Here is a 21,008-nt window from a genome sequence, read left to right as displayed (position 1 = left end):
GATACGCCCAGCTGGAAAAAGAAGCATTGGCTCTCACCTGGGCTTGTGAGAGGTTCAATGATTTCATCCTTGGTCTACATTTTGAAATGGAAACTGACCACAAGCCATTGGTGAGTCTTCTGGGACGACAAGCATTGGATGCGCTTCTGCCACGAATACAGCGGTTTCGTATGTGTCTAATGAAGTACTCATACACTATAGAGCACATCCCTGGCAAAAGTATCACTACTGCTGATACACTTTCACGCTTTCCGATTATGAACAGTATTACTCACACTGACACAGATCTTATGGAGGACACTAACATTTACGTTGAATCAATGTTGGAAGGTCTTCCTACAACCACCCTGTTTGGATTACCGATGCAAAAGCACAAGGTACAGTGACATCTGCCCACCTAGCACCCCGGTCCTATGTCGTCAAGGGACCACAAGGAACAGTCAGAAGGAACAGTAGCCATCTTGTTCCGATGCCAATATTAGAGACTCAGACTGAAACACAACTGGGCCAGAAAATGGATGATACTCCTACAGAGAGGGTTTCAGAGCCAGGAGTACAGCATACACAAAGTGTTGTTCGAACCAGATCAGGTAGCGAGGTTATAAAACCAAAAAGACCGGATCTGTAAATGTTATGCATAACTGTATTATGGATGTTGAGTTACTGTTTTGAATATGCCTTGAAAACGGTTTAAAATGTTTTACAGAAGATGTTATTTGCCCAGGTGTGTTAAGATAAGAAAAAAAAAAGCAGGAAAACAATGTTATTGAATTATTACAAAGCAAATGAGTAAAAGTTAATTTAAAACTATGTGTTGTTTACAGCTAAGGGTCAACATAGCTTCAGTAAGGAGGAGGTGGTGTAATCAGTGGTATTACACGTATGGAACCTACTCTAGAGGGCAGCCGAGGCGAGTGAGTGTGGTGTTGTTGAAAAGGGAAATAAAGAAAGCAGCTTTGTGATAATACTACTGAAGTGAGCGGTGGTCTTTTATAATGAACCCAACACAACAAGCATGCTTTACACAAACAAGGTTCTAAAAATCTCTGAGCTTGTTTACCTTGGTTTATGTATTTGCGATGGGTTTCGTGCCAAACAACGCAATTCTGCATACAAGCACTTCCTGTGCTACAAATACCAGCATTTCTTGCGGTTGAGCAATGAGCATGCGCAGAGTGTCTCGATCATGCCTGTTTGCGCGCCGGCAGTATCTTTGCCTTTTTCGCCTCTACTAAGTAATGCTAAGTACAGCATCTTATGCTTTTTATTTTAATGTATTTTCATTTTTTTATACAAAGTATTTTGACATACATTTTGACTTTTACGGTGAAATCCGACATACGTGGAAATTCGTGTTACATCGCAAGTGCAGGAACGGAATTCGTCCGTAAAATGAGGACTCCGTGTATTTCATTTGACAAACCACATGGAAGCATATAAGACATTGTACAATCATGTAAAAGAAACATGGCAATATTCATGAACTCAACTTATGTTTTGGGCAATTTAGCTGGACAGTGGATGCGAGCATGGGGACGTTCTTCTCCACACTCCGTTTGGACGAGTGAGCTGCTGAATGTGTACATTGAAAAGGGGGTTCCCAAATGGCTCCCCATGGGCAGGTTAATCTCTTTTTTAGTGTCTGATGTCTGTCCTGTCTTGGAATGTGGCAATTCTTACCCTTAATCCTGAACCCAGAGAGGAGTGCGTCTTTGTGTATTCTTGTGGTCTGAATGAAAAGAGATCAAAAGGTGTTGGCAAATGTCTGCCGAAGACATGCTAAGCTAATTATCAGCATGTGTTCATCAGAAAGGTAAACAGTTTTGTTTACTGAAAGAGAGAAAGGTGTCTTGCCCTTTGTCCCATCCTGGGGACAACTGGGGTGTTGTTGCTTCTAGTCTCCGAATGCAGAGTGGGACCTTTTAATTTCTGGGTCTTCCTGTAGCTTGCGTTTGAAGCAGGTGGAGGAGAGCAAGAGAAATTTGCGTGTGTTGTTGGGTGTAATCTGTTACAATGAAAAGAAAAACAACATAACAAATGTTCATAAGAAAGGCATGCGCATTATTGAATGAGAGCATTTTGGAAAGTTTCTTTTTCCATGCAGTTGTACTTGTTCCATGCTCCTGTGCGGATCACTGAAAAGTAAGTAGGAGACGTGTTTTCGATTCCCCCTCCCAATTTACTTCGCCAGTCCTGGAGAGTTGTCTAATTTACATGTGGATTCAGTAGAGAGGGTTCTGAAAATGACTCCCCAATGGCATGTTAATATCCTTTATCAGCATTGATCCTATTGAAATAAAGCAGTTCTCCTGAACAAAGGCAGACTGTCTTTCTTGTGGCCACACTGGAGTGAGTTGTAGGAGGTAGGTCGATGCGGGGTCTCTGCGTTCGTGTTGGAATTTGAGTCCAGTGTCACTAGCTGATGTTTTGAATAAGGAATCGGGGGAGAGGAAGTTTTCTGTGTATTATTGGAGCCATATTTGTTACTATTGTCTTGCTCTTACTTTGAGACATTCATCTAAGATGTAATTGCTTCAAGGGACAGCGGTGACTAGTCTAAAAACAATTCTGTATGTATAATAAAACTGAAAAGATTTGTTTCACTCATACATTGATTTTAAATCCATCTCTTTGTACCTTTTTAAGGTTCTCCTACACTGAGGACTGTCAGCCCCAAAGTTGAGGAGCTCTGCATTATGCGGAGGAGTGACAACTATTCGCCAGTTCCTAGTGAGGAGATGAACCTTGATATGGGCAACACCAAGGCCCGGAATGACAACTCCATAGTAGGAAACTACGTCTGTCTTTTTATATGAATAGGAAACTATACCCCGGTGTTAAGAGTGATTAACTAATGTATATATATATATATATATATATATATATATATATATATATATATATATATATATATATATATATATATAATGAATAATGTGCATATGTATAATGTATCCTTGAAAACTAACAATTTCCGTTTTAAGAAATTGATTTCAAAAAATTCAGTTGCACAAAATGTAATTTTTCTTTCCGTTTGACATTCATAAAAACAACAACAACAACACCAACAACAACTGCAATAGAATGCAACAAAACAATAAGCCAAGTGTGATGTTCAGTGCTGTGGGACACTATAGAGGAATAAAGTTAATGAACCACACAATTAGGTTTTGGGAAAGCGTAGTGGATGCTCGAATCAGGACACAAGTGATTATTTGTGAGTAACAATATGGTTTAATTCTTGATGGAGAAGTACATAGAAGGTTAGAACGAGCTGCATTGTGTCAGTGTACCGAGAGGAACTGTGGTAGTGCATGAGGAAGTCTGTAGAGGCAGAATTAGAATAGCACAGGACATACAGGAGGGCAAAAGAACAGTGGTGAGATGTGCGCATGCAGGGATCAGTTCTGTGCTCCTTCCAGGTGGAGGAACATTTACAGTGGAAAGTTGGAGGAGAGGGGCGGAACGTAGGTATCAGCACAGAGTGGGCGGAGCATTCTTTTTCCGCAGTACCGGGCTGCAGGGCCACTTTGGACCATGCCGGGGCAAATCAACCCCTCGGAGACGGTGAAGGCAAGTTGTCTCCGTCGCGTAACGCTAAGATTAAATGCATTGTAATTCTTTGAGTTTGTATTCCGAGTGGTCCCTGAAGTGCACACACATGTGATTGGCTCATATTATGGGTGAGTGATATGTTCTGTTGTTCTATGTGAGATGCAGTAGTTGACATAGAGAAGTTTAATAAAGCAGTACAGTTGGCAGCACATCGTTTGTTAGATTGGCTGACTTTATAAACATAAAACAAGACATGCACAAGCTAGGATCTCCGTCGCGTAACGCTAATATTGCTAATATCGTTGATATCGCTAGCAAATGAGTAAAACAAACAGACGTATTGGGCACCACTCACAAATTACATAGATGTTCTCATTTTAGCGCTACTTGTCTTCACCAGTCTCCAAGAGACTGGACTACAGTAGATGTGGGTTGCATTTGGGCAAGATAAGAGCCCTTGCTGGATTGGTGTGCATGCCGTATTTCAGTATGTTGGCCAGGAGACAGTCAAAGAAAGGCATGCTATTCTTTCATACCTTTACAGGGTGATCACTGAGTTAGCCTTCTACAACAAAGGTAAGAAAACTGCTTGGCAGACATGAGACATGTCCAGTGGCCTCGCCTGTATTCTCCAAACTGGGTATTTACTCTCCCACAGGATTGTGACCTAGAGATTCTGGAGAACTGGAGAATATCCTAATGTATGACAGATCTAGCATAGCTGCTACTGTGATTTTGAGGCCAGGCTTGACATTGACAGCAGATGCCTTATGAGTCAATCCCACCACCCAAAGCAGCTTTGCTCCAACACATCGGGCGTGTTGCCTACCAGGCTGGTTGTGTGTGGGTCCAGTAAACTCAGTGTCAACGAGAAGCTGAGGACCCTTGCAGACAGGGATAATTGATGGTTGGTGAGGAATGGCAGGTCTTCTGGACAGCCAACTCTCCAACAGCCAAGGTTTGCAAACAACTCACCAAATGTAGATATAAATCTGGCCATTGTGGCAGGCGCAAGTGGTGACGAAACAAATTCTCAAGTATTTCGGGTACCTCAATTAAAAAAAAAATCTCAGTAAGTTAAGATAACCACAGCAACATTTTTTTATGGTATGCATGACAGTAACACACAGCGAACACGGTAAGAAGGCCAACTTCAAAGTAAACCTTACCTTACCAAAAAATATATGGACTAAATACACTTTTCTTTTGAAGTTGTTCCTGGCAGCGTGTGACGGCATAACGGCTGACTTGACATGTCTGTGTATGTAGCAATTTTCTGTCACAAACTCTTGCGGCCGACTTCAACAACACTATGACGTCCTGACATAATGTTCAATCGGCAATTAAGGCGGCGCTGAAAATAACTTAATTACTCTGACAATGTTTTTTTACGGTGCCTGTTACAGTGGAAGGTCCATTAGGGACTGCTACAGCCGCTCCATATAGCCATCGGATTACTTCTCAAAGGCAGTCGACGAATTTCTCGGCAAACTTTGATGCTGACACAGTTGCTGTTCCAACTGATCAGTTTTTAACAAATCGGGAGGCTTACTCAAATATGCTGTTTAGGCTGGCAAAATGATTTGTCTAAAATCTCACTAATGGTTCTTGGGAGGAAATAGTGTGCTGCTATGCAGTTTAAATTTAAGTATAGAATGTGTGTGTCTTGTGTCGTCTTCCACACCGCATATCCAGTACGGGGTCGTGGGGAGGTGCTGGAGCCTATCTGAGTATGGGCGAAAGGTAGACTACACCCTGAACTGGTGCCAACCAGTCGCAGGGCACACACACAGACACAGTCACTGAGTGGGAACCGATCTCACGCTGCTCGCACACAACGCAGGCGAGTGTACCTCTACATCATCAGCGACCTCATAGTATAAAATTTTGAATATCTAAAAATGAAAACCAGTTGGACGTTCATTATTAACACTTATGGAAATGTTTTTTTTTTTGTCTTCAGTACTTAAAACCAAGAAATATATATATATCATCACTGTCCTGTGAAACACACTTACAGTATGTCCATTTTTTTAAATTTTCTCATTTTGACGTGAATGGTGTTTCCACATTACAGACATCGCAATAATGCGAAAATTAAAAAAAACTTTCCAAAATTGGGCATAAGTGTTTTTTCACAGGGCAACGACGATATATTACATTTTTATTTGAATACCTGATTATTAGATTTGAAATTTCAGTAGGATATCCGAATACCAAAATATTTGACAGCTATAGCTCTAGGTGCAAGTGGTATGAACTGGGCCTCATGTATTGAGCTCTGTGCAGTTGCAACTGTGAGGTGTAACACATACTGTATATCGCTGGGGTTGGGCCATAACCTCATAAGTCACGTTTTGGTGAATTTAATATTTTTTCAAAATTCTATGCTATTGATCAATCTACACGCGTGAGTGTTATTTTCTACACATTGACCAATCTGAAGTGTTGAAAATGGCTTTCTCTCTTTCAAGATGCAATGCTAATGGTTGAACAAACTCCATTTTGGGGGTCTCCTGAAAAATGACGAATTTGGAGGGACGGGGATTTGGGCCAACGTCAGCGATATGCTATATCTTACGAACCGTAATAGATGCACATACCAACCAAAATATCTGCTTTTATCAACGTCAAAATACTGTACTGCATTTACGATGAACTCATGTTAATGGGCTGTATTTTGTTAGGGTCACTGGTAAGCTACAGCCGTATCGGCTCACTTTGGGCAAGAGGCAAGGTATCATTGACATTCACGCCAACCAGCAATTTCGTCACCAATTAACCTAACCTAACATGCATGTTTCTGAAATATGGAAATAAGTTGATAACTTGGAGGACTCCCACACAGCACAAATAGCCATTTAATGTGAGTTGTGATTATGATTTATCTCATATTCTGTAAATAATTCGTCAAACAGTGAAGGTTTAATAGATCATTCATATGCAGTCATCTGTGATACAGTAATAACATTATATAAAGATTAAGGCCCAGATTGGCATGGGCAAGTATATACAATTTTAGTCCCTGGATTCAACCCATCATAACATACAATACAGCTAGCACACACTATTAGTCATGGGACTTTGTAGCTGGGCAGTTTTCCATAACCAAGGGAGCAATAGGGTGACAGGCTGCATTCTCTACCCCTTGGGCATGGTGACAAGCCTCATGTCTTCTGTAAAGGCTGAGTGAGACAAGCATCGACACTGATGCATTTTGCACATCACAAAAACTATTCTGTCGGTTGTGTGGCACATACATTCGGATTCATGGCACTGTGTTGCTGTCTTCCTCTTTTCATTCTCCCACTCTTTTCCATCATTTTTTTTGCACCAACATTGTTTAGTTGATTCTGAATTATATTTAAAAAATACCCTACTTGAGTGTGACAAGTGATTATTTCTTTTTTCAACCCAAATATGTAGCAGTTTTGAAATAGTGGACGTATTTGCTGCAAAAACATTCTTGACATTCTCAGAAAGAATCTGGGTCAGAATGTGTTACATCATAGTGGCTAGGGGCAGCAAAATATGAAATAAAAATAAATCCATGAAACCATTTTCCAAACAGCTTATCTTGTGCAGAACAAAACCTATCTTGGCAAAAGGGGGACTATACCCTGAACTGGTCACCGGTCAATCACAGGGTAGATCTAGAGACCAGGGGATGCAAAAATAGATGATTACGTAGATGGGAAAAAATGGGCTGCCGCCTATGCTTAGTCAGAGTATTTTTTAAAGTTTCCTGTCTATCGTTTATGGCCTACAAAATGGGCGTCAGTCATAGGCGGATAGGCGGACTGGTCCATCACCACCTTTGTACCCAGCTCTGAAATCATGGTGCAAAACTGCCACTTAAAATGTACAATGCCGCTGCAGATTGTACCATTTACAGTCACTGTTATTCATCAAACATTAGTTACCAGAATCAGAATCACTTTAATTGGCCAAGTATGTTAAAACAAACACACAAAGAATTTGTTGCTGGTAGTTGATGTCACTCTACTTTTGTCAAAAACGCAGTGTTGGCGATGTCATTGCTAACTTGATTTGGCTCAAATCACTATTTTTATGACTTGTCCCATGTAAAAGGAATTTAAGAAAAACTTAAAAGTAACAGAAATGCCAATGATAATTTGTTATGTGTTGTGCTTGTAAATCTCATATATGATTTAATCCCGAAAGTGTCCACTTTCCCATTCTTTTCATAAACAATTAATTCATGCAATTATGTATGAAACAAGTAAAAATTATACATGTGATATATAAGGAAAGAGTATGGCAAATTATTTTCCGTACATGTTTCGCATAAGCTTAATAGTTTTTAACTGTATGTCTGTTAGACATATTCTTTTCATATAAGGATGTCATATATGATCAGACCCATCTTTACCAATGAGATTGTGAGAGCTGCAGCCCAAGGGCCTACGGTACTCAAGGGCCTATCAGAAATGAAAGGAAAAATAAATACCGGTAAATAAAAATACCAATTTGATTTTCTGATCAATCACTTCACATTCTTGACATGAGTTGACCAACCCACACGAGATTCACAGGCAGTTTATCAGTCCATGTGAATTCACATCTCACTTTGATTAAAAGGACATGATGAAATACATGTGCAAACTGGACATCTATGTATTATATTATTTAAAACTTACTTTATTCAAAAAGAAACATTATATTGTCACTACCAAAACCATTATGTCACTACCGAAACGTTTCGGTAGTGACCGTTTCGGTAGTGACGTTCTCTGATAGTTGTTAACAATAATGCTAGGCACAATGTGGCTACCACAGACAGTTTTGAGCATGTGTACATAGATAGAAAACTGTACATTTAGCATTAAAATCAAAAGTGCTCATTTTATTGCCGAAATGAGGTGTTCGGTAGTGACGGTCCTAAAAACCACATGCTGATTTTCAGACTTTGCAGGGCACATAACTTAATAATGCTGTCAACTAATTACTCACCATGTGGCCAGTGATGAACATAAAGGTAATGTCCCTTACTGGTGAAATTTCTGGGGATGATGCTAAAACAAAGCCCTGCCTACAGACAAATAATCTTTGCGTTTCGGTAGTGACATGAAAAGTTGGGACAGTTTTTTTTACATAAAAACTTCTGATTTGAAAAAAATCTATCAAAATCAATGTAAATCTTTCACCATACATTTAAAAGCAACCAAAATGTTCTATTAAAGTAAATTATTTTGTAAATTGGCAAACATCTTCTACATTTTTTTTTCATGAATTGAAATTCAGGAGTTAGAGATTGGGACAGACACCTCCCAATCGGAAGTGACATAGAAAAGATGACTTTTTATACATTCAGTTTAATATTATCTCAATTAATGCCTTGTGGTAAAATAGATCATAACAAGATATGACTAAATATGCCAGGTCTGTACACTTCATTGTTTTTTAAAATTTGATTTTCATTGTGAGACAGCAATTTCAAGCAATTCGGTAGAATGGCTCATATAGGTTTTCTGCATGTAAAATATAATACCGGTAATTTGTAGGGAAATTATGGTATCTTTATGTGTTTGACATAAATTATTAATATCATGTGATTAAAATTACCCAAAACACATATGGGTTTTATATACCACTGTTTTTTTGTATGCTGTGGTATATGCCAGGCTATAAGATTTAAAAGAGCAACACATTTTTTTTTTTCGTGTGCATTAATATTTATAATGTTTTTACAGTCAAAAACACATGGATCAAGTGACATTTGATCCAATAGTGCACAAGTGTCAAACTCGGGGGACCACTATCCTGCATGTTTTAGATGTTTCCCTCCTCCAACATTGATAATGCACAAATCTACTGTCATGTGTGGAGCGTGATTTGGACCCAATGACAGGTGTGACACGGAGGTTGAAAAGTAAGTCTTTATCGATGAAAATACAAAGTTAACTACAGCGAGCAGGAGTGGAAGAATTCTGACTGCAAGAAGCTTGCGCAGCTGTAGCAGAATTGGAAGGCAGTCGCAGAGGGTTGGACCATGGTGGTGCTGAGGAGCCGGGCTGGAGGGCTTGGCACTGCCGAGGAGCCGACACAACATGCAATGTAGTTGTGCATTTGCTTTGTGCATCACACGCCAAAGAAACTGTGAACTGCAAGTGACAGTGTTATCAATTGTAATTAATTGTAATGTTGTTAATTGACAGTGTTACTAATTGTATTACCGTTGAAAAAAGAAGGAAGTAATAGCTAAACATGACAATAGTCTTTGTGAGCTCGCTGCAAAATTTGGATTGGAGAAATCTAACATCTGTACTAATGTTACAACCAAAAAGACAATAAAGAGAGCTGATGGGACTAAAGAAGTGTCTGTTTTGACGAAGCAAAGACTTCAAATCATAGAAGAAGTAAAAAAAAAATGAAAGAGGAGCTCATTCGCTACCAAGGTCGATTCTAGGATTAGAGGTTTAGGGGGTGCTGAGTTCCCGGCCAGGAAACTCATTTCCATTCCCACACTTATGAAGGAGAAGCATTAAGCTTTTGGGGAAAGTTCCCATCCAATCTGAAAAAAAGTTTCATTCATTTTGATTCATCAGCAACTTCACAAAAAAAACAAAGAAAAAACTACAAAACCATCTCTAACTCTGTCATAAAACAGCCCCCTCTGCTACAGGGGTAGTGAGGTCTAAAAATATCAAAAAGTGACTTTTGGGGGGGACTTTTATAAGACATGCAATGCAACACAGTAACAGATGGACGTTTGTGAATACTTTTATACTCATATAAAAACATCCTCTCTTAAGTCCTCCCTCTCTCTGGGTCCTAATAGGGGTTATAATGCTAATGGACATCCAGTCACTTAGCTTGTCAGTAGCATCTTGCTTTTAATATCTTAATACATGCACATAACAGCTAGCTTCTCTCGGTCTAATTCAAACAGAGGTTAGTGGTGCCCGTCTCTGACCACCTAACTTGACTATGTATTAGTAAGCCATGCTTGTGCAAACCCAACTGGAGACACGGATCACTAAATTGTTTCCCCCCCCCAAATTAAATATTCATATTTTATCTTAGTAGCTATTTGTCTGTTGTGAAATATTAATGCTGGGTTTTTTTCTCACTGAGACATTTTACAGTTTAAAAAAACAATAATGTGATTTTTTTTTTGATCGTTAGCCAGTCTTTTCTGTTACAGACTATCATGGCTTTACTCAAAATAATGTTCGATATGCAGCGCTATACACGACAAGTACATAAATGTTGGAATGCGAAGAGTCCCGCACATTTTAAATGTAAATATGCCATTTTTTGTGTGTCATTGTCTCATGTGGCATAACATGTCTGTAAAATATGTATGTATTTGTAAATAACAAGAGCCAAAGATACTGGTAGAGTGCTACACAGAACAGTCTAAAATGCTTAACATAAGCATAGAAGAGCTCAATGTTGCTTCATGACAGAAACTGCCATCAATCTTCACCAAAATGGACATCTCTACTTATGCTGACATCAAGCTCTGAAAATATAAAAATGATCGCTCCAATATTTTGGATTTTACGGACAAAAGGTTTGCTTCATTCATTCATCCTGCTATGCCGATCGTTCCTGTTCCGGTGGCGCACATCCAGCGGCCGGCACCTGTTCCTGTTGCTACGGCACACGTTCTGCGGCCACCACAAGACCCTGTTCCAGCGGCGTACATCCCGTGGCCGCCACCCGTTCTTGTCCCGGCGGCGTACTTCCCGCGGCCGCCACAAGAGCCAGTTCTAGCTGTGAATGCCATGCAGCCGCCATCAAAACCACAGTCCAGCCCAACACAGCACCATAGAGCCATAGAGCCTTGGCCTTCCTGAACGGCCTGGTAAAACCCCCTGTATTGCTGCCTTGCCCATCCTCCTGACCGGTCAGCTCAAGCACTTCATGTCTGGTGGCCCGGACGCCCACTGGAGATGTTTTTTTGTTTTTTTCTGTTTTTGGGACATCTGGGAGCCGTCCCTTGGGGGAGGGGGTGGAGTACTGTCTTGTTTGGGCTTTTTAGGGCCCGAGCAGCGAAACGCTGGGAGGTCCCTGTTGTTTTCGTAGGGGTTATTATTATTATTATTATTATTATTATTATCATCATCATCATCATCATCATCATCATTATCATTATTATTATTATTATTATTATTATTGTTATTATGCCGTATCTCATTTCTGGGGCCCTAAACATGCACGAAAACTCACCAAATTTTGCACACATATCAGGCCTGGCGAAAATTGCAATATTTCAAAGTCGTTGTAAACAATTAAAACAAAATGGCTGTAGCGCCACCTAGAGTAGGAAAACAAAATTGAATTCCAGCCTGTTTGACCTAGGCCTATGAATTTTTGAATGTCCAATTTACAGGTAGCATACTTTTGCACCCATGTGCCGGAAGATTCATCCGATTGAGTTTAAACTTCGGGTACATCATCTTAAGACCTGGGGCAACAACTGGGAAAAATTTGTTGAGTTTTCCATAAACTCATCAAATTTGGGGTACATTTTTTTCCTTCGCCATACAGGAGAAAAACACCTTAATAACTCCCCTGCACATGCTCCAAAAAATCCCAAACTTCACCTGTACGTAAAGAGTCTTGACCTGAATACATCGATATGATAATATTCCGATATACGTATAGCGCCACCTAGTAGCGACAAAAATTGACGTTTTTTACATTTCTAATTTTTGCACGGAGCCCGTTGAAGGAATCCGACAGAATCCGCTCTGTCAGAAAAGCTTCAACACGTTGATCTTGCTCTACGCCGAATATTGTAACTTTTCGGCAAAGGGCGTGGCCTTGACAATGCCGCAAAGTCTGATTATTCAACGTGACAATAAATACAGTTTTAACTTGACTCAGAGCATCCAAACTTCTCGAAATTTTTCATATTTGATGATAGCCAAGGGGTGAAGACATCTAGGAACTTATTTTTCATCGTAGTGGTAGCACCACCTAGTGGCTGAAGGAAATACATGTTTTTTTCTTTGATGTTGTTATCCTAGCAGGTTAACCGGGTCCACCTCATCTTTGCTCAGAAGAGTGTTTAGGACTTCGTAATATTAAAATACGAAATTTGTGAGTTTTCGTGAAAAGCTGTTGCCCTGGCAACACGCAGTTCACCACAAAAATAACACTCATTTTGAGGGTCTGAACATGCTCGAAATCTCACGAATCTTTGCAGATACATCAGGCCTGGCCAAAGTCACCAATATTTTTTTATTTTTTTGCGCAACTTGTAATTTGTAAAAAACGGCTCGCTAGTGCCCCCTAGAAATTTTTAAAAATTCAGCCCTGGTTGTCCGTTTCTTTGAAATCTACAAAAAATTGGTGGTATATGTAACAGTTCAAGGCCTGCAAAAAAGTCTCTTGGAGCCATATGCTAAACCAAACAGGAAGTCGGCCATTTTGAATTAAGTTTAAAGTATGAATTTGCTCTGGTTACAATAGCTGCTCGAACTTGACCCACATGATAATTTCATCTAAAACACTACTTGCCTTTGATAAAAGTCGAAGCCTGAAGACATCTCCAAATGTGTTTTTCATTGTAATGGTAGCGCCACCTACTGGCTAAAGTAAGTACATGTTTTTTTCTTTGATCTTTTTCTCCTCGCAGGCTAAGGAGGTCGATCTCAGAATTGCTCTGAAGACTCTGTAGACCTTCCTGATGTTAAAATGCGATATTTGTGATTTTTCGTAAAAAGCTGTCGGCATGGCAATGGGCAGTTTGCAAATAAAACTATGCTGATTTTGATGGTCTAAACATGCATGAAATCTCACTTTGCACACACATCAGGCCTGGTGAAATCATCTTTTTTTTTTTGTTTTACGTCGCAATTGTTTAAAAAATGGCTCGCTAGTGCCCCCTAGATTTTTTTTAAAAATCAGCCCCGCATGTTTCACCTATATCTCTGAAAATTTCGTGGTATACTTAACTGGTCAAGACCTACAAAAATTTCTCTTGGAGCCATGTGCTAAACCTAACAGGAAGTCCGCCATTTTGAATTTACTTTACAATTCGGCATCACATTGACCTTAAAAGCAGCTGTAATGTGATCCACATGATAATATCTTGTCAAAATTTCACACATTTGATGAGAGTCTACACCTGAAGACATCTCCGAACTAACTTTTCATCGTAGTGGGAGCGCCACCTACTGGCTAAATGAAGTACATGTTTTATTCTTTCATGTTTTTCTCCTTGCAGATTAGCCAGATCTCCCTCATATTTGCTCGGAAGAGTGTTTAGGCTTCATGATATTAAAACATTAAGTTTGAATTTTTCGCAAAAAGCTGTTGCCATGGTAACGCCCAGTTTGCCAATAACACAATGCTGATTTTGAGAATGTAAACATGCACGAAAACTCATGAAACTTTGCACACATAGAAGGCCTGGTAAATTAATCAATAATTAATTATTCAATCATGCAATCTTTAAAAGATGGCTCGCTACCGCCCCCTTGAACATTTTTAAAATGCGTCCCCGTTTGTACGCTTCACCTACATCTACGAAAATTTGGTAGTGTATGAAACAGGAAGAAGCCTACAAAAAAGACTCTTGGAGCCATATGCTAAACCTAAGAGGAAGTCCGCCATTTTTAATTTAGTTAGAGTTTGGACTCACCTTGACTACAAAAGCTGCTGTAACTTGATTCACAAGATAATTTCGATTATTCAGTTCCGATGTGCGAGCATCCCGACGTGCCGATACCCCAACGTTACTCTGAGTTTTGGATTATTCAAGACCTTGTTTATGATGGTTTTTTGTTAATGAATATTTTGTTCAGTACGCCCTGCTTCTCCTGCCTCCCTGTATTTGGGTCCTCTATCCCGATACCAAGACAATTAATGATCTTGACAACTCTGCATATGAGGAGCCCACTACTTGGCTTGCTAGCAGTACATATTTTTAGTGATTTGTAAATCTGTGTACATTGTTTTTTTTTTTTTTTCTTTTTTTTAGTTTTTAATTTTTACATGGAATGCAAAAACAGCCTGAAACCATCAGTTATTTTTTTTCCTTGATGAGAACATGCATTTGACACATTTACAGCAAGTAATACTGACTTTAATTGCGTAGTAAACATGAGTTAGTGCAATTGAGTAATTTCAGTATTGAAAACTTGACAAAATAGAACAAGGACATGCCAAAATATGTATATTCTATTTTCAAAAATCAAGTAATGACAAAACAAAAGATCAACAATTTAATTTTAAATCCTGCTCCATTTACAATCCAGTTGGTACAGCACATTTTTTTAAGTCACTGTTGTGCCCCTAAATGAATTCCACAAACCAAACATCAGTGATTCCTTGATTCCAGCTCCTCTGTGTAATCTCCTCGATGCTTGCTTCTTGATACTTATAAGACATGTTAATATAAGACAACTGAGATGCACCTTGAGTACTGTTCCACACCACTGCAAACTATAAACGCTACAAAAAAACATAGTTAAATTAATACCCTTCTGACATTAGTACTCAAAACCAAGCATTATTTCCTGACCAAGACTTCAAAGGTGTACGTTAACAGCACCAACGCATCATCAAAAAGAGTGAACATACAAATTTTACAATGCATAAGAAAACATTATAGTGTGTGTTATACGTATGTAAAAAAAAAAAATATATATATATATATATATATATATATATATATTTAAAAACAATTCAATAAACAAATCCTCTCATTCACTGATTAAGTATTATTCTCTTTCTTTCCTCTAGCCAATGAAAAATCTTAATGCTGAAGACAGAGCACCATTGTGCCCTCAGTTAGGCCCATACTTTGCTGATGGCCAGCGGCGAGTGGACTATGTGCTTGCTTACCACGTCCAGAAACCCGGCAATATTCATCGAAAATCACCCAAGTTTGGAGATGACAACTTCATTCGCCGGCTTCGACGTAGTTTGAGCATGAGAAGCAGCCGTGCACCTTTACAGCCCAAAGAGGACCCAGAGATTGCTGCCCAAGAGCAACAAACAGATTATTATGAAGATGATAAGCGATTCAGGCGGGAAGAGTTTGAAGAAAACCTCAAAGAGACTGGGTTGGAATTGGAAAAGGCTGATGAGGTAGGAAAAACTTGTTTGAATGAGGTGCAACTCACAATTTGCATACAAATTGACTAATGTTATTTTCGCAGCTGAATAATTAGTTATTACAAAGAATCAAATGACTTCACTATGAATTGAAATGGACATATTATGGACATTTGACTTGTACTATAATAATACTGTACTGTATGTATGTATATGCAGGGTTCGAAATAACATTTTTTCTTTGAGGGTTAATCCCAGGGACCTGATGCAAGGGTTTGATTAAACAACAAAAATATTACAATATAATGGGGGAGTTAAATGTAGGGCTGCATCTATTGAATATTTTAGTATTTGGAGAAACTATGTTTTTGTTAAAGAGCAATTATGAATATAAAAGAGAAAATGAAACATTTCCCTTCATGACGACAGTCCAATTGATTTTCTTTTTTACATAATCAACAGTTTTATTTCTTAAATGGAATCCACACATACACCACCTCTGCATTTGGGGTCTGGAGGGGTGCTAACTTCTGGTTGGTAGTCTAATGCATAGCAATAACAAAGACAGCAACCGACTCTTAAAAGTACTCGCTGTCTGCTGGAATTATGTAACGTTACCATCAATGACGTATTACTTTGAAGTGCTCCAGTTGTCCAACTATCAGCAAAGCGATCAAAGCATCTAAATCTGATTTTATGAGCCATTTTCAATTTCCCATGCAGGGGGTGCATGCAGGTGTACACAGACTTGCACAGCTTCATGTTTTGGGATGCTCAATTCTCACATTGAGTCCGCTGATAGTGTAGTGGTACACACGCCTGAGTTGTGTGCGGGCAGCGTGGGATCGATTCCCGCTCAGTGACAGTGTCTATGTGTGCCCTGCGACTGGCTGGCGACCAGTTCGGGGTGTAGTCTGCCTTCGCCCATTGACGGCTGGGATAGGCTCCAGCAACTCCCCGCGACCCTATATAGGATAAGCGGTTTGGAAGATGACATGACATGACAATTCTCACATTGCCTTTGTTTATAGACCACAATAACAACCACAACTGTAAAAGTGCTGTACATAAAGAGTGACCATAAATACAATAGAAAGCTACGGTCACTGTATGGTGCAGATACAATAGAAGTGAGGTTATGAAAACATAAAATACAACCAATGACTAGAGCTGCGAGGAGCTGTAAAGGTCCCTTGCAACCTTGACCACATTGGGGTACTTGCACATTGGGGTACTGTCATATATAGTTTCATGAGTATGTGCCCAGGTTCAGACCCTCAAAACCAGCATACATTTCTTTGCAAATGGCACAACACTAAGGCAACATCGTGTGACGAAATAAAAAGCCTTCAATAACTTTTCATCTTAAACATGTTTAAATGAAACAACCAAAGCTTGAAGACGATCGGATAAAATCTCTAGGAGAAGTTTGCTAAAATACGACCTTTATAATTGGCCAAAAATAGCACCCAATTTCAAAATAAAGTCAAAATGGCAGACTTCCTGTTCGGGTTAGCATGTGCCTCCAAGATACTTTTTGTATGTCCTGGACTCTTTCATATATCTCCAAATATTCATAGATCTTGGTGAAACGTACAACCGAATAATTGTTAAATAATTGTTGGGGGCCCTGCTGAGCCAGTTTTTAAAAATAGACCAATAAAATATTGCTGATTTTGCCAGGCTTGATGTGTGTGGAAAGTTTCAGAAGGTTTCGTGCATGTTTAGACCCTCAAAAGTAGCTTTGTTTTCTTGGCGAATAATGCATTGCCACGGCAACAGCGTTTTGTGAAAACTCACAGACTTCATGTTGCAACATCATGATGGCCTAAACACGCTTCCGAGCAAATATGTGGTAAATCTGGTTAACCCACTGGGAGAAAAACTCAAAGACTAAAACATATATTTCATTTACCCATTAAGTACCATTACAAAAAAAAAAGTTAGCAGATGTCTACAGTACTGGACTCTCATCAAGTGCATGAAATGAAAAGATAAAAAGATAAGATCAAGCGGCTCAATACAACAGCTTTTGTAGTCATGGCAATGACTAATTTTAAAGTAAATTCTAAATGGAGGACTTTCTTTTAGGTTTAGCCTAGGTTTGGACCCTCAAAAAAAAGCATAATCTTTCTTTATAAACAGCACATGGCCACAGCAACAGCATACGACGAAATAAAAAGATTTCAATAACTCTTCATATTCATTGCAAAGTTTGAAGACTATTGGATAAAGGGGGGTAGAAAGAATTCAACAGTGTTATTGTTATCTTCAGAGTGTTAACTTCAGAATAGTAGCACTTACTTGTTTGTTCTGAGAGGTTGGGTGAAGGCGGAGGGGGCATTACATTAGGCCGTGTGTCTTCTCCACACAGGTTTCCACGGTCATTTCTCGGCTAGGTGCTGACTTTATTTGGAAAATAGAATTAAATCTGTCTTTGTGGTGCCTCACATGTGCTTCACAATTTGCAGTCGCTTCTTTATATTGGTCCCTCCACACCTCACTCAACCGACAGTCATCAAACAAAATCGATACTCACCATAAGCCCAGCGGTAGATTCAAGATTCAAGAAGCGTCATTGTTAGTTTAACTGTACATACAAAAGTAGTGCAAAGCAAAATGAGACAACATTTCAAGGACTGTATGTGGTCGGGCGAAGGGTGGGCTCACTTGCAGAGCTCCTTTTTAAATGAACAACTTTAAGAAAGACATGTTCTGTAATTCTTGATCCCTGAGGTATTTTGATGAGAGCATGTCATAGTCACCAGGGAACTGCGAAAATATAAATGCATAATCTTGCTCCAAATGAGGAAATTACAAATTGCATTTTTAAGGGAACAATTCTAAATATTTCTCTTAATTTTATATTCTCTTAATAGCATCTCTGTCAAAATCCTTTCATCAAAATACCCCAATATTTAAGAATTATATTTGAATATATGCAGCGTATTTCTTGTCATATTGCTCTGTAAAGTGTGTTTTGCTTCCACTTGTGGAAGAAGAGTGCAGCGTGAAATCAAAGCATTTTAACTTGGACGCAGCAGTTCACGTCTGTATGAGGTGCATAGACACATAGCTTAACAACTTAACTGAGCAAAAAAAAGTCAGAGCTGCTTTATTAAGATAACGCTGTTAGTTAGTGCTAAACTGTGTATTCACTAAAACTGAATGCAGTTCTGCTTATTTTGCGCAGGCTAATTTAAACTACAGCCTCCCAACAATATGGAGGAGTAAAAGTACCAAAAATAAGGAAATACACATCATTTAATGTTTACTCTGTCCTGAATAAATTATACCGGTAATTGGAATCAACCAACACTAACAGAAATAATTTTATGTCATGTAACTGTCACTGGTTTATGCATCTATCTTTTTGAAAATGTAAACAGTGTAAGATCCCTGGAATTGGCTTTTTGAAGATCCATGCCCCATGGAATGTCCTGTGTCGGGAGGCTGAGTTCATGAAGCTCAAGATGCCAACAAACAAGGTACACACAAAGGAGTCTCATTTGCACTGTTGGAAAAGCCATTGTTTTGTCAATTTCTCAGGCCCAAAGATGATGATTGATTAAATATGGACATTCACCTCAATGAGTACAGGGAGTCCTTGCTTTACATACCGATGAATGGCATTTGAGGTACGGAATCGCATGCAAGTAAATCGTTTGTGCAGTGGCGTAGGGTTTTGTCGTCACACGGCACAACATGGCTCGCTCTGTTACTGCCAGACTTACTGGTTGTCATTTGATTTGTTTTAGATTCATATCAGTTACTGATTTTGTAGTGCTACAGGCAGCAGGGGTGCATTTCCCACTTAGTGATTGTGTGAAGGATTGCCCGTCCATGCATGTGCTCTGTGAGTGACAGGCGAACAGTTCAGGGTATAGTCTGCCTTTTGCCCGAAATCAACTGGGATAAGCTCCAGCACCCTGCGAACCTCAATAGGATAAATGGAATTGAAAATGGAGGGATGGATCTATGTATTAATTCATGGCCAAGCCAAGTTTTTTTTTATTTTATACAAACTATATTTTTACTATAATTCTGACATCACCACAAGACTACAGCGTCCGTTATTTGTCATCCGTCTGCAGTATGGGTACCCTTAGATCATCCGTCATTAAAAAATAGTATCTGCATATACGCCGGTCCACCTCTGATTTGATCGTGTTTCCGTCAGCGATTACGAATGCAAATTTCAGTAGAATTAAAAAAGAAAAATGTATAGTTTAGAAACGTTCACGGGAGCCTGTTTCAAATCAGAGGTGGACCGGCCTGTAGGTGGGTACTATTTTCATCCCCCTGGAAAAAAATGACGGACGACGGAATGGTACCCACGCAGCAGACAGAAGACGAATAACGGACGCTCAATTTATACATACATACATACATATATATAAATGTATACGCAGTACAACAGTCCTGCTGTAATGTCCCTGACAGAGTAAAAAAAATAGGAACATTTAGATAAATTGTGGCAGCACGGTGGGCGACTGGTTAGCACGTCCGCCTCACAGTGCGTAGGTCGTGGGTTTGATCCCTCCCCTGGCCTTCCTGTGTGGAGTTGGCATGTTCTCCCTGTGCCTGCGTGGGTTTTCTCTGGGTACTTCAGTTTCTATGGAGTAAGATAGCTGTCAAAAAGGCATATGCGTGGTTAACGATTCAAATCCGTAATAGTAACAATTTGTGAGTAAAAATCAAAATTGTGAGGATTTGACTTCTTTTCTTGAGAGTACGAATCAAAATAGTGAGTGTTTGAATTTTTTTCTTGTGAGTACGAATCAAAATTGAGAGGGTTTGATTTTTTTTCTTGTGAGTGCATTGTTTTGTGAATACAACTCTCGCTTCTACAATTACGAAGCTTCACTACGCACGAATTGCCACCTGAGAATACAAATCACTTTGTGAGAGGACGAAATCAACACAACATGCAAATTAGGATGACGTCACACAGGCAACAGGCAGGTCCCAAGGGGAGCTAATCGATCCCCCTGCGCATGCGTAGAGAAGAAAACAAAGATAGCGAACGCGAGCGGGACTGACAGACGGCGCTTCCAGTGGCTCAGGAGACGCATCTTCACAGCAGGTAAATTCAGCAACGCGTATATCCAATATATTAATATTTATTTCATAAAGTCGTTCCATCTCAAATAATAGCTTTGGACTCAGGCTAAAAGCTATAGATTGCAATCTAATGGTGTGTTTCACTGTTAGCATTAGTACGTGGCTAATGTAGCTCTGTTTTTAACATTTAGTCATATCTGAAACCATACTGGAGTTTTTAGTCACCTGTACCCACAATTCAGCACGTCGACAAAAAATTATGTATTTTATGGCTACTGTTAAAAGTTATTGCTATATTGGTTGCTCCGTTTTTATTGATTAATTAAATTGTCTCACAGAACACACACACA

General features: G+C 39.4%; 1 protein-coding gene across 7 annotated transcripts in view; it reads left to right on the top strand.

Annotated features, from left to right (window-relative positions):
• The window catches only part of ano1a (anoctamin 1, calcium activated chloride channel a), a 113,682-nt gene that overhangs the window by 11,748 nt on the left and 80,926 nt on the right, over positions 1-21,008 (top strand). For 5 of the 7 annotated variants that reach the window (XM_086026909.1, XM_086026906.1, XM_086026910.1 and 2 more), the window contains 3 exons: positions 2,647-2,786; positions 15,280-15,627; positions 18,984-19,082. In XM_086026909.1, the coding sequence (XP_085883035.1) occupies positions 2,697-2,786; positions 15,280-15,627; positions 18,984-19,082 (537 nt within the window). In that variant the 5' untranslated portion in view covers positions 2,647-2,696. The remainder of the gene's footprint in view (positions 1-2,646; positions 2,787-15,279; positions 15,628-18,983; positions 19,083-21,008) is intronic. The other 2 variants (XM_086026911.1, XM_086026912.1) reach the window with 1 other exon arrangement.

This window comes from Filicampus tigris, chromosome 3 (assembly GCF_054856515.1).
Source record: "Filicampus tigris isolate MCC_2025a chromosome 3, RoL_Ftig_1.0, whole genome shotgun sequence".
NCBI classification, from domain to species: Eukaryota; Metazoa; Chordata; class Actinopteri; order Syngnathiformes; family Syngnathidae; genus Filicampus; species Filicampus tigris.
The sequence above is the reverse complement of the archived record's forward strand: the minus strand, read 5'-3'. Positions and strand labels throughout refer to the sequence as shown.